This window comes from Mus musculus, chromosome 1, assembly GCF_000001635.26.
Source record: "Mus musculus strain C57BL/6J chromosome 1, GRCm38.p6 C57BL/6J".
NCBI lineage: Eukaryota > Metazoa > Chordata > Mammalia > Rodentia > Muridae > Mus > Mus musculus.
In genome coordinates, this window is record NC_000067.6 from 45,307,899 (window position 1) to 45,322,770 (window position 14,872).

A 14,872-nucleotide genomic window follows, 5' to 3' on the forward strand; every position below is an offset into this window, starting at 1 on the left:
AGTGGAAAACATTTTGAAAACTTTGGAAAGTATGTAATTAATTCCAATTCCAGTGAGTAACTTGGAGAGGCACACATCTATTTGAACTTTCTTTTCAAAATGAAGTAAATTTCATCAAACTCAAAGTTAGATATTTAGAATCATGGGTATAATAACAATTATTCGACTAATAGAGCACCATAGAGTTACTTAATATTTCCAAACTACTTGATCAATGTCAAAGCAATGTAAAATTTTTGCAAAAGTGAGAGTCACAAAGAAAAGACAACTAAGAGAGTTATAGTCACAAAATAAGAGGACAATATTCTGTACCATGGGGACATCACAGTAACCAAACTATTGGCTGCCATCTTCAGAACTATTTATTTGCTGATTTTTGAAACTGTTGTTTAATTTTGGAAACTTTATATTCAAGTCTTTCAGTCGTGTTTTTACTTGTTTGTTTGTTTTTAAAGACAGGGATTCTCTATAGCCCTGACTGTTCTGGACTCATTCTGTAGACCAGGCTGGCCTTGAACTCAGAAATTAGCCCGCCTCTGCCTCCCAAGTGCTACGATTAAAGGTGTGCTCTACCACCACCCGGCCAAGTCTTTCAGTTATAATATGAGTTTTTTCAAGACTATCTCTGGATTTAATATGAACACATTATTATTAAAATTATTTTTAAATTTCCCTAAGATAGTATCACCCATGAACACTGAATAGACAGTTCCATCTTCTTAGGAATAACAAAAGCTTACAATTTACTCGGTAGTTGTGTAGGTAATTAGCAGTTCATTCTAGCCATTCTGCCAACGATTCTGTATATTTCATGACTGACATCTCAGGTGTATTTTAAAGGGTCTTATGGTGATTCAAAATTTCCAAACTGACTATAAAAATAAATAAATAAAGTATACAACGTCATGAAACAAAAAAGGAGTGACAACACACAGAAGGCATTTAGGGGCAGGAGTTTGGAGTAGAAGTGATATAAATATAGTATGTATATGATCTACATATAGTTTGCCTCACAAAGATAATATATGATTAAAATATTTACTCATTTATTGTCACAAATGAAACTTAAGACAAAGGAGGTGGAAGAAAAGGAAAGAACAGAAAGTCATGGGCAGAGGAAAAGAGAAAGAGACAAAGAGTGGAGGGAGAACAGAGGGTGAGAGACAGAGAAGAAGGGACAGGAAACTTGAGTTTCATGTGTTTTGAAGGATGGAAACAATTGATTTTCTTATTGCAATCCGTTGCTGAGAACACTGCTGACATTCCTTAGCGTGCAAAGTTCATCACAGCTGGGCTTACAGCATCTCCCCCAAGCACAGCTTTCCACTGAAGACTTGAATTCTTGGTTGATAACCTGCCACACCCTTGCTTTGAGTCATCTTTCCAGCCATTCTTGCCCAGAGACAAATTGAGCACTGACTTAGCTGGTGTAGAAACTTATATTTTTGACAAGTTTCCAGATGTAAATAAGAAACTAACTTTTTCAATGCATCTTGTTCATATCAGAAAAGTGACAAGTATATAGGAAGCAATTTGTGTAGGTCACAACAGTGCTGGCTTTGCCTGATATGGTTTCCCAGGACACATGTTTCAGCCATTGTAACAATAGCTCACTCAGATCGACACCCATCTGGACACTGCACTATGAAGCATTTGGATATGAGGAAACCAAAGCTCTAGGACATAGAACACAAAGGCTTGTGAAGCAGAACTTCCAAACACACTCAAAGTAGAGAAGCATGATAAATCATGCAATCTGGAGGATTAGTTCTCCAGGTCTCCCCCAAAGCCTTAAAATGGAACAATGCCTAGATCTGCAAAAACATCAGCCATATGTCTGTAGTGAGTATATCAATCAGGAATCTTTTTCTTATGCAAAAATGCTACTTTAAGAAGTTTTATAAACTTAAAGAATGTGACAGGAATTATGCATAGCGTTGATGAAATAGTGCATACAAAATTTTTAATTAGTACAAAGTAGCATTACGTTTTTTCACTCAGAAAAATAATTCTACTGACAATTTTCAATAAATCTCAATGTTTGCATTTTCCATTTAGAGTAAAGAGAGATGTACTTATATGTATTAGCACTGGTTTTTGTATACTGCAAATATATGAAAAACTTATGTTTCTAACATGGTTTGAACAGACAAAAACTTTGAGGTAAAGGATGAAGACTATTAATAGAAAGACACATACATGTCGGTCCTCAATTTCTTCACTTTAACCCGAGCCCAGCCAATCTCAGAAGTTCTATTCCCTGCCTCTTCTGGCAGCTCTTCTCCAATCTGAAATCAGAAGATGCACAGGGGGTGGATTTTTGTCCTATTTTATTGCTTCTTGTCGCCAAAAGACATCACTTTTCTTCCTTGAACATCTCAGTGTGGGCTCTCTGTGAGCAGGGACACATGGAGGAAGACATAGCATTATCCATGCTTATAGCATTGATGTCTATAAAAACAGATTTTTAAAAATAGTATTATATATTAGGAAAGAGAAAATTATATATAAAAAATAATTCTAAATGAGATGGTTTTCCTAAAGAGGGAAGTTTTGAGCTGGATCATTAAGAAATAACATGAATTGATATAATGGGGTAAATTTTTAAGTGTGCATGCACAAAAAGGGAATATTTCTATGAGGTTAAGACTAAAGAAATAAATGCACATGGCCATGATTAGGATCAAAATGCCCACGATTGATTTTTAAAGATAAATGAAGGAATAAGGAAGTGAAGGATAGGGTATCAAGATATAAGTTGGTCATCATAATAAGGGTAACAAGTACATTTTTTCTACAGAGATTTAATCAGAGATATAGTGGTATTTATTCCTCAACTAGATCTAGAAATACATAGAAAACTCTTCAGATGAGGTCTTGGAACAGAAACATAGAAAATACTGATGTAGACATATTTGTAGTAATTATTACATTAGAAATTAGAAATTCTATTCCACACTTTGAACTTTCTCTTTTGTAGTTTCTTACAAGGACAAGACTTGAAAAGTTTGATTGCTTTTTTTTCTCTTTAGTAATGCCTGTTCTGATTTCTTTAGTAACACATAAACTGGAAATTTTACAAGGAAGCAGTCAGGGTTGCTAAAGAAATTCGTGAGAAATAGAGCAAGGGGAACAGTAACAGATAAGAGTCTCAATATCTCTTCAAACATAGCTCAAAGACAGTTTTGTGACAATTGCCTCCAGTCTAACATTTGGAATGCAGAGTGGGTGGTGAGTTCAGGGCCTTCAGAGGATTTTCCTTTATAGTCTCTTACAGTTTCCTGTTAAAATTGAGTCAGGATGGACTCTGGCAAAACTCAAAGTATCAGAGTCTTCTAGAAAGATAAAATTTACAAAATGACCATGCCGGAGAATGGGAGTCAAAACACTTTTTCAAATTCAGACAGTTTTTACTGTTTCAGAGGGAAATTTAAAAACACACAAACAATTGTTGTAGGCTATCACAAAGCACATTCCTATGTGTTTCTGTCATGCAAATATGTATTTAAGACTAATGCATGTTATAAACATATGCATAGGCTGATGTACACATGCTCCAGATGTGCTGTTTCTGTGTCTGTGGGTTGTGTCCTCTACACACAGGGAAAAATATATTAATCATTGCTTTTACTGCTGAGGGGATGGGTTCTGCTCTCATATTTCAGAAAGGGGCTGGAAAGTGAGGGAAGCCAAACTTTTTCCTATTTAAGGCCAGAGCAGAGGGAAGCGAGCGGCTGAGTTTTATGACGGGCCCGGTGCTGAAGGGCAGGGACAACTGATGGTGCTACTCTGAGCTGCTTCTTCCTCTCTCCTCTTTTGCACAAAGAGTCTCATGTCTGATATTTAGACATGATGAGCTTTGTGCAAAGTGGAACCTGGTTTCTTCTCACCCTTCTTCATCCCACTCTTATTTTGGCACAGCAGTCCAACGTAGGTAAGTAGGTACCGATTTGAACAGGCTTTCTGGGTTAATTTTGCCTTAACTTCTTACAAAGGGTAAGATAGTGGGAAAATCAGCCTCCTAAGAATTTCCTGTCTAGCCTCTGACTGTGGAATGTTTTGTTAACCTTAATTTTGTTTTCTATATTTGATTTTTTTAAAAGTTAATGTACATGTATAATATTCTCTAGTTGTTTAAGGTAAAAACTGTTCTTAAATTAACTTGATTTCATGTTCACCTTTTAAAAAATGTTTTAAAGTACTCCCCTCCTGCATTGTGAACATCTTGGCATGCTCCCAGGCCATCTGGAATTTATTGGTCTCTTGTAATAATTTCATGTTCTCCTTTGTACACTGCTCTCTTTACAAAGATAGGATATTTAGCCATGTTTTTCAAAAGAATGCACTAGAAATGTCTCTGAAATGAATAACCCTTAAGAAGATACTAGAAAATAAATAGAATCCCTTATGTATTTCTGTAAAACTATAAATGTGGACTATCTATGGACCTTCCAGAAATGAGCCCAGGCTGCAAAAACGTGTCATTGTTTCTGTTTTTATTGCATTCCATGATTGCACACATTCAATGTGCTCAGAGTTTGCCAAAAGTTGTTTTATGTTCTGTTTAGCTGGATTTCCATTACTGAAGATAACATAATTTAACAGGAATATTTTTGCTTTCCTCCAAACAAGGTAAAGATACAAGTTTTGCTCAAAAAGGCAGACTTGAAATAGTTTTGGTAGCCAAATGTAATGATCTTTATTTTCTTGTGCCCCAAATTAAAAGCAACTGTCTCATTATTTACTTAAATACTTTTAAAAATGCATATGTTCCTTGTCATCATGAAAATTTGGGGTGCACACTTTTTTCAAAATAATTGTGTTGATGTAAATCTTATCTGTGGCTAAAAGAAGTTGCTAGCAGTTCTTTTCATACATAATCAAACACGTTGGTATTTAAACCTTTAGTTTTAGCAAATGCTTCATGAGCATTCGTTTTTCCACTGTGTGCAGTGTCTTCACTAGTTTCAGAAGTTATCTATGCAAGAGTAAGGGAAGGAGACACTTTATATTTCTGTATGTTCAGTCCACAGATACACAGAGAAGGAGCTCCCAGATTGCTTGTTTCTTAATTCTGTTCCCCTTAACCCACCCTTCCATCCCCCTCCATCTTTCCCCCCTCCTTATCTCTCCACCCCTTTTGGCTCCTTAGGAACTCCCCTCCCAATTTTCCTTCCTCACTCATCACCCCTCCCCCATCCTAGGCTTATCCACCTCCCTCCCCCCACCCCAGTCCTCACCCCTCCCTGTTCTCAGTGACTCACTCTCTGCTTCCCATCTTTATTTTCATCCTCTCTCCTCCCCAGCTCATCTTACATTTTCTTTTCTTTGGATAGTCAATTCCTTTTTAGCTTTCTTTTTTCACTTTCTCTTCACATCCTGCCCTCCTGGAAGATGAAACAACCCCAAGCCTTCCCTATTAATAGGAGACATGATCCAAAGAAATGTTAATTCCTTAGCAGCCCAAACTTTTATTCTGAAATCTAGATGAAGAATCATAGAATCTTAATTTTTTTTAAAGAAAGAAAGACAGACAGAAAGAAAGACAGACAGACAGACAGAAAGGAAGGAAGGAAGGAAGGAAGGAAGGAAGGAAGGAAGGAAGAAAGAAAGGAAGGAAGGAAGGAAGAAAGGAAGGAAGGAAGAAACCTATGTCTTTGGGACATTAATTAAAATATCAACATAGTATCTATAGTTTCTTAACAGTTAAAGTAATATGAGAAATACTATAGGAACAGTGGGTGTGTTTCTTCCCAATCTAACTCCAGTAAGAAGAGAAACATGTTTGGTTCTCACCATCTTAACATCATCCTAAGCTCATTTGCTTCCACCTTTGGGCTATGGTCTTTAAAACTCCAAGAAGGATAAAAAGGATTTAAGATCATATATTTCACATTCCTTGCAGGTTTTTAGTGAAAATCCTACTGAATGATTAACTTTGAGGAGATTTCAGTAAGTAGCAGACATTCAGCACACTGGGAACACTCAGAGAACTCTAAAGGGGTTATCTCCTATGTTCTCCAGAAATCCTAGAAGTCGTACAGAATTGCTAGACACTAACTTCTGGGAGTTTTCTGGAATATGAAACATGTCTCCACAAAGAATTCTTGTCTCTTTACAAATCTGTGCAAGTCTTACTTTATTCATGCCTTTTATTTCAGCTACGGAAAAAACGTGGTCTGTTTTATATTTCCTGTGGTTTTTAAGCATGCTGGATTTTTAAGTGCTAAACCATGCCACCTAGTGGCTAACAAAGACACCATTTCCATAACCATCGCCAACATGACTCTTGCACCACAGGATCCTCATATGTGTGTGTGTGTGTGTGTGTGTGTGTGTGTGTGTGTGTGTGTGTGTGTGTGTGTGTGTGCGTGCGTGCGCGCACGCGTGTCCGTGGGGGGGGGGGAGACAGAGAGAGAGAGAGAGAGAGTTTTAAAAACTAAACATTCCTTTTATAAGTAAAATAATTAGATAATGAAATGTTACCAGACATAAGAATACACAAACAAACTGGTAATATATTGTGAGACTTTTGGAAATGAATGTCAAAATAATAGACAGTTTCCAGCCAGGCATGGTGACACAGACCTTCATTCCCAGCTACTTGGGAGGCTGAGTGTAGATGAATACAAGTCCAAAGTCTTCCTGAGTTCAATGTGAGTGTCTGAATGAGAGTGAGACTCTTGTCTCAAAATGAAAAGTTTATAGAAGTCTGGAGATGCAGGTCAGTGGTAGAGAGCTTTTCCAGAGCATATGACGCCCTAGCCTCAATCTCCAATACTGTCAAAGAAAAGATAGAAACTTATCTAAATTCATTGCATCATTTTTTAAATGTATTTTTCCTACTCATTGGCTAATATCATCCTTGCTTAATATTTGCATTCTGCTGACTATAGGTCCATAAATAGATGTTAGTAATATTGCTTCCTTAGGACAGGGACAAAAAACTAAATGTCTTCTAAAGTTTAAGCTTCTACATTTTGCTATGTTGATAATATCACAAAAATTAACTGTGAACCATGAACTGATTTGTGATTTCAAAACTGTAAATGGACTGAGAGAATGAACTCTTGTTTCATATTTTTTAGTTTATTTCTCATTATGTTTAAAAAGGAAAATTATAGCTAAGATTAACATTTACATTTTCTCTTGTTTGTGTTGTCCGAATTACTAATCACATAGAACCAATGGAATAAAATGTATTACAAAGTCACGGTAGTAACCTTACTTCTAACAGAAGAAAATACACAATTATGTACATATTTAAATATCAGTCATGTAACCTACAGTGTGTTTGTAAAGCTTAAAAACAGGAATGGATGAATAGTTTAGTACTGAAACTAAAATTTAATGAAATACTACATGATTTGAGAACAAAAGCATAAACCTTGAACATCTGCCTTTTTTTACTTTTGTAAGTATTTGTAAATAATAGAGATTCCAAGTTCCATACCATTTTTGAAAATTTATTTATAAAGTTTTTTTTTAATGGTAGTCCTTTTTTCTATTCCTTACTCAATTTTTAACAAATTAATCTGGTTTATTAAGCAAAAGGCTCAGGAGCTAATGACTTAACCAGAAATTATCATTCTTTCTGTAAAAATGTACATTGTAAGTAAATAAAGTATTACCAATACAAGATTTTGTTGTTTCTATTCATAACCCCCTTTTATTTCCTCAGCATCTCAACAGTACTCAGAATGATGGGTAAAGGGCCTATAACAGACCCTGCATCACATTTAGATCTAGGATGGACCAGTCAAGCATTGTAGAAGAGAGCAAGTCTTCGGAAACCATGCTGGGAGGGAGAAGTGGAGAGGAAAGGCCCATTAATGAGTGCAGATTCTTCGGTGACTTGCCTTTGGATTTCTTTTTTAAAAGATTTGTCCAGAACTATAGGAGATGCTAAAAGAAAGCAAGGCCTCATTAGAAAGGCCTGTTTCATATCTACAGGCTCAGACCAGGCCTGGAGTGGTAACTCAGAAAAGACTGCCAACCACTGAAGCTCTGTGGTGACCACTGAGGATGACTGTCCCTAGTGCCGGGTTCCTATGTGTACTTTGTGACAGGCAATAACTGATAACGCCACCTTGAAGCCATTAAAGTGATTGCTTGTAAGTCAGAGCCGGGAAGATCAAAGATGAGCTTGCCTTTGCTGGACCTGGCAGACACTAAAGCTTCGGGTACACTGTGACTTTCTGGCAATGTGTGTGAGCTAATTCTCATAAAATGTTTCGTTCTGTTTCTTAGAGCTAAAAGCTTAGTGTCATTATTTTCCATGCTTAGGAAAAAAAAAAATCCACATTGTTTTTTTTTTTAATCCAAAAGTTTTAAAGGAGGAAACTTTGCCTGTCAGGAAAGCAGTGGAAACTCTGAGCTAGCTCTGCACAGCAGTCGTTTGTTAGCTGCACTTTGGAGAGTTACATTAACCACTAGAAGTTCTGTCTGTGCCTAACAAAAACATAGCCCAAGTGGATTCCTTTCAGATTAACTAATCAAAGCCTTGCTTTTTCCATGGCTGAGGTCAAGCCCTGCCATTTCAAATGTAATCTCAATGAACAAAACGGAAAGTTCAAATGGAAGAAATACTAAAATTGCCCCAAAGAAGAAATTGCCACAACTAATCCAAAACTTATTAATAGTTAAATTAGCTTTGATAATTAGCATTGAAGGATGACTTTCTCAGTTAACATAGTTGTGAGACATTTTTTGTTCTTATGTTTGTTATTGTAGAGGCCAACAAGCTATGTTTCTCACAGAAACACTTTATGATGTTGCACAGAATTTATAGTGCCCAAGTAGCATTCAAAGGAGACTTGTGCTCAAGTTAGAAGTTAACAAATGCAAATCAAGCAAAAACTATAGTTTTTGAATAGTAGTGCCTTAGCCATCCTAAATACATCTATGTATCTGATGAAGAATGTTTATGTTTGTTTTTGTCAGTCTTAGTGCCTGGCTTCCAAGTCACACATTCATCTTGCTGGTGGTCTGGATCCCATCAGGGTGGCCTTGGAAATACAAGCCTTTTTCATAAGGTCAAGAGAAATAAACAGTAGGATTCCACTCCAGATGGTATCTTCCCATTTTAAGATTAGAGAAAAAAAAGACATTTTGGAGATCACTGTTATTCCTTAAAAAAAAAAAAATCTGTCTGCATACTCGAGAGGGTACAGAGTTCACAAACCATCTGGGACAGGGCACTGAAACAGGTCTCTTTCATTCTATAGTATCCTTGAAAGCAGTAAAAACATAATGGAGTTAGGAGTATCAGATTTTAGAAAAGCATACTAGATTCAAATCTGAATTCCTTTAAGTATTTTACCTGGATAATTACTCAGTTTGACCCAGATTCTTTGTGTGCATTCAGGATTGTGACAGCATTCAGCTCAAAACATGCAGGAAGGAGATCATAAAATTGATATAAACCATCAGGTATAGTGATGAACACCTGCATTCCCAGCAGTCGAATGCAGTGATACACAACGGCATTTCGAGCAGTTTGATATTAGTGATGCATACCTGCATTGCTAGCCGTCTGCACCTATGTTCCCAGCAATCTGAAACCTTGGAGCAAGGACTGTGGTTTCAAGGCTAGCCTGGTGGCATCTATAATTTGAAAGAAAAGAAAAAGATGTCAGCCACTCAAGAGTAGTACCTAGAACAGAGGCTTGATCTATCATTCGTTTGCCAAGTACTGTCAACTACCATGACACCGTGAAAAGAATTAAAGTATCATGTAATGATAGGAAAGATTACATGAACATCTGCATTCTCAAAGTATAAAACTAAAGTTGCTACACAGTAAATTAAATATATTAAATATTTTCATAATTTGGTAGGATCCATTATAGATGTATTTCGATGATTATACATACTTTACTTTTCCATTTATCTATTTTTATTTTGGCAAAATAAATATCAATCAAGTTGTAGGAAAAGTTTAGGGACATAAAAAGCATGTGCCTATACAGAATAAAACAAAGAAACACCTAAGCATCATTCATTTAGTTTTCTTGGTGGAAAGTAGAATAACCAGAATCTACCTAGCCATGTAAAACAACACTTAAAAATGCACTTCATTTCTATTTCAAAAGACTGTCTCTTCAGCATCTCTGTGCTGATGCTAGAAAGGTGGCTCAGGAGTGCAGAGTGCGTCCTGCACTTGCAGAGGTCCCAAGGTCAGCTTTGAGCATCTTACTTTATTACGTTGTCCAGAATTGAAAATGCAATTGTATTTATTTAATATTTCTTACAAAAGTATTCAGCTTCCTCTTTATCAAAGTTTCTGTGAACACAGCACCCTAATAAGTGAAAGGGACACTGTGAGGTAACTTAGTCCCGCATGGCAGGTGTTATCCTATCTTTAAATGCTGCAAAGCATAGAGCATTCCAGGAAATGTCCTCTTTCCCTGCTTTACAATAACTTCCCAAGTTAGATACTGAAGCTGGAGTCATGAGGTACATATATCATAGGCTCAGCTTCTGGTATCCTACATTGGTAACAGTAGATTGCCTTGTATGAGGTGATGAATCAGAAGAAGTTGTGCAACGCCCCCTTTTTAGGCAAAGATGACTAAGATAAATAGGAAGTGCTAGCTTTCAGATGCAAGATCTACTTGTGACTTTTCAGAATCTGATGTTTCAAGCATGCCATCTTTGTTTCAAGGGGACATGAAGTAAGTCTGGGCAACAAATTAGATTCATTATTTCTTATTTTTTAGACATTCCAAGTTTATTTATGTAGAACAACACAACTTTCTAAAGCAAAAGACCATATGCAATATCATTGTAAATGTTCTGAGCAGATTAAAAGAAAGAACTCACCCCAAAAATTGAGGTTACATTAGGATTACAATGGTGGTCTCTAGAGGCAAAGGGCAGGAGAAGAATCGAGGATTGCGCAGAATGGGTGCCAATGAGAATTGACCATTAGATAACACCAAAAATATTCTGGTGTAGAACTACACAGTAGGACAACTTCTAGCAATAAAAGTGTGTAGTGTATTTTAAAGGCTAGGTGGAAGTATTTTCAAAGGTTTTACCATAAATTACAAATTTTTGAGGAGATAAATATGCTTAATCTGGATTAAACATAATATTGGTTTATATGTGTCAATATAATACATGAGACTCCATTAAGGTGTAGGGTTTTTACAACTTGATATATTAATTAAAGTGAAGTAAAAATGTTTTTAAAATATAAGAAGTAAAGATGTACTAAGATCCACTGACCATTATGTTGAAATCTCTACACTTTAAAAACCACTCAATAAGATTTCTAAGAAAAACTTAGAAACAGGAAGCCAAATAACAGTTTTCTATCATGTAACCCTGGGTTTAACATATTCATTTAAGCTTTTAATGAGTCAGCGTAAACATTCCAAACAAATAACAAACACTGTCTTTCTTCTGATGTGAGAATACCTTCAATGAGGTATACACTTGTGAAGAAGAATGCATGAGAAAAACGTTTCATGGTATTTCTAAGGTCATATAAAATATATGATGTTTTTTAAAATATGAGGAATTTAAATCTATTTTAATTATATTTTAAATAAAATAATAATTTTAATAATTATTATAATGAAATAATAAAATGATTTTAAATTTATTTTAATGTATTTTATTGTAGTTTTACTTTTTAAAGTATCCATTAGTTCCTTTTAATAACCTGCACACTTTATTAAATGTGGCAAAATATTTCTCATGCAAAAATAAATTTTTGAAAGAATCATTAGCTCAATTTACTAGTATTTTAAGAGTTGAGATCAGGCAGTTTGATGTCCACATGTTCATGTGGAATATCCTAAATTGAAGCTAATCAAATGAGTATGTGTCAGTCTAATACAGAGCATCATTTTTTATTCACATTAAAGAAGGAGGACCCATGAGAAGATTTTAGTGTTTTCACTGATAATCTTTTATTTCAGCACTTTAATTTCATTTTTTCTTAAATACAAAATATCAGTTCTAGGTAAATATACATGGGGTTAGGACTTAGCTTTTTTCTTTAAAACAGCACCCCAGACAGCCCTGCATCAATTACTCTGAGGTATTCAGTTTGGTATTTAGCTTTTACAATCATTAAGAATGAAGTTGTGGTCTTTAAAGCCTTAGGAATATCTGTCCTGTTCTCACAGTCTGTTACAGACATCAGAGGAGGATCTAAGACAACTTTGCTATCTAACACAGTTTGGTTAGTTTGTCTTGGTTTGGTTTGGTTTGGTTTGGTTTGGTTTGGTTTGGTTTGGTTTGGTTTGGTTTGACTGTATTGTCTTTGTTACTTATTGAAAATGTCTAAACTGTCTTTGACTGGCTGTTAAATCAGTACATTGTTAAGATAAAAAATAAATCTTACTTCATACAAGAAGCTTGAGCTATTTAATGACATGATTAAAGTAGTATTGGCATACATACATAAAAGAGAATTAGAAGCAACTCTGTAGTCTATACAGACTGGATGTTCTGAAATTTGTCTTATTGTATTTAAGATTTAGATTATTAATGGTTTTAGATTACTCAAAGTATCTAAATATGAAGATAGGGAATTAGAAATTTTAAATTATAATTGGGCTTATGAGAAAATAAAGTTTTACTCTCTGAGAAAATGTAAAAGAACTCAGAAAGGCATTGCTTATATTCAAAATTATTTGCAGATGTTTGAAAACTTATTATTTATTCATTCATTATTGGCAAACTCTCATAGCAATTTTCAAGCTGCATTTAACCATACTACACAGTTAACATTTCAAGAATTCAGGCCAGGTTTTATTTTGGCATGACTTAAGTTGATTCACTGTAAATGACTGCTGAAATTTCAATTTCTTATATATAATTAAGAACCAAGTCTAAAATTTTGGTTGAAGGTATTTCTCTTGCCATAGTAAGCCACAAATACACAAACCATCATTCGTACTTCCCCTATTATTTTTACTTATTCATTGTCAATATTTGTTTTAAAGTATCACTTTATTTTGGGGCATTTGGAAAACTCTTTTGTTCTTGTATGATATACAACACATTATGTGATATAATACTGACCCACTAATGTCCAACAGAGTGAGCAGTGACATTCAACACAAATCAGCTTTGTTAGTTCTCCCAGGACAATATGGAAGAGGTTTATACTGCCAAGATTAGCTCAATTTTTCCATGGATTTTTGAAGTGGGTTAATAAAATCCAGAAGGCCCCAGAATTAGTAACAAAAGGCATCCTTCTAGTTGAATGTTCCCATATGTTATTAGAACATAGAAGAGCAATTGGGTAAAACTGTTCATTTCCAGCTGCATAAGTAATAGACAAGAGTTTGAATGTTATCTACTGGTGTTAAGCTTTTTAATGTAAATGAAGTAAAAACAATTGATTTGATGAAAAATTGCACTGTGCCAATTTTATGATAACAAGTAGTTCCTTGGTACATAGAAAATATAGAGGGGAAACATTATCTATTCTGAATGAAAGAAGAGCATTTCTTGTTCCAAACTTTCTTCACTTTAACTCTTTTTGTAAATAGTCATTACTGCACAACCAAAACCAAATGTACATTTTGTCAAAACATTTCTTAAATTGCCATATCTTCTCATTTATCTTCCCACAGATGAATTGGGATGCAGCCACCTTGGTCAGTCCTATGAGTCTAGAGATGTCTGGAAGCCAGAACCATGTCAAATATGTGTCTGTGACTCAGGATCTGTCCTTTGCGATGACATAATCTGTGATGAGGAGCCACTAGACTGCCCCAACCCAGAGATCCCATTTGGAGAATGTTGTGCAATATGCCCACAGCCTTCTACACCTGTGAGTCTGTAGAATATATAAACTCTTCAAAATCTACATCTTCAAGAACCATATTTAAACATGTAAATAGTCTCTACTGCATAGAGGTCTGAAAGAAATGCAAGCCATGTCTGTTGCCATGACAAGTGAATGGTGTCACTTTTAACAGAAAGCAGGAGATTGGGTATAATCAGATTTAAGAAATAAAGATGTAAATTGTGCTACAGTTTACATATATTAATCTCTATATTCTTTATATGTTATAGGCTCCTGTGCTTCCTGATGGCCATGGACCTCAAGGCCCCAAGGGAGATCCGGTAAGTAACATCTCCCCAAGGACAATAGTTGCTAACGACATTTCTAGAAAAGGCTGGTTTTCCTTGTTCCAACTGAATTTTCATCATTCTGAATTTTCTTCTGTCCTAAGTATATGAAAATGATGGCAAACTCATACTGAATGTCTATAACTGATCACATATGTAAAGGTTCAGTTTTCCCAAGTTTGAAAGTCTTCAACCCTTTTTCCATTTTAAAGAGAAAATGTAGGTCATGATATAAAGGAAAACGATAAACCATTATTCATAAGACTTAGTTTGAAATATACTTATGCCTAAGGACAGATTATTGTACTGATAACTAGTTTGGTAAAGCATAGAAAAATTCCTAATAATGATTCTGAACCACTTCATGTTTTCTCTGTTTTGTTGTTTTGTTTTCCTTGTTTTGTTAGGGTCCTCCTGGCATTCCTGGGAGAAATGGTGACCCTGGCCTTCCAGGACAACCAGGTCTCCCTGGGCCTCCTGGCTCCCCTGGAATCTGTGAATCATGTCCAACTGGTGGCCAAGTAAGAAATTACAGAATTAAATTCTCTTCTATATAAGTGCCTGAGTTTGTCATTGTTTGGTCTATATTTTTATCTCATAATGGCAACTTCTGTCCTCTAGTTTTCTATATTTATAAAACCCTTAGTGTTTCTATGTGCTAAGAGCCTTAAAAGTATTCAACTGTCATCATGTAATACAATTGCTACTATATCCTTCTAAAGTTTCCCAATTTCTCAACATGTCCACATTACACTCACTAGGTTTGATAAAC

At 35.4% G+C, this 14,872-nt stretch overlaps 1 protein-coding gene across 1 annotated transcript in view; it reads left to right on the plus strand.

Annotated features, from left to right (window-relative positions):
* The first annotated feature begins 3,639 nt into the window (after positions 1-3,639).
* Positions 3,640-14,872, plus strand: part of Col3a1 (collagen, type III, alpha 1) — a 38,169-nt gene continuing 26,936 nt past the window's right edge. Inside the window, exons 1-4 of the mRNA NM_009930.2 lie at positions 3,640-3,934; positions 13,599-13,798; positions 14,044-14,094; positions 14,508-14,621. Of these exons, the coding sequence (NP_034060.2) occupies positions 3,850-3,934; positions 13,599-13,798; positions 14,044-14,094; positions 14,508-14,621 (450 nt within the window). The 5' untranslated portion in view covers positions 3,640-3,849. The remainder of the gene's footprint in view (positions 3,935-13,598; positions 13,799-14,043; positions 14,095-14,507; positions 14,622-14,872) is intronic.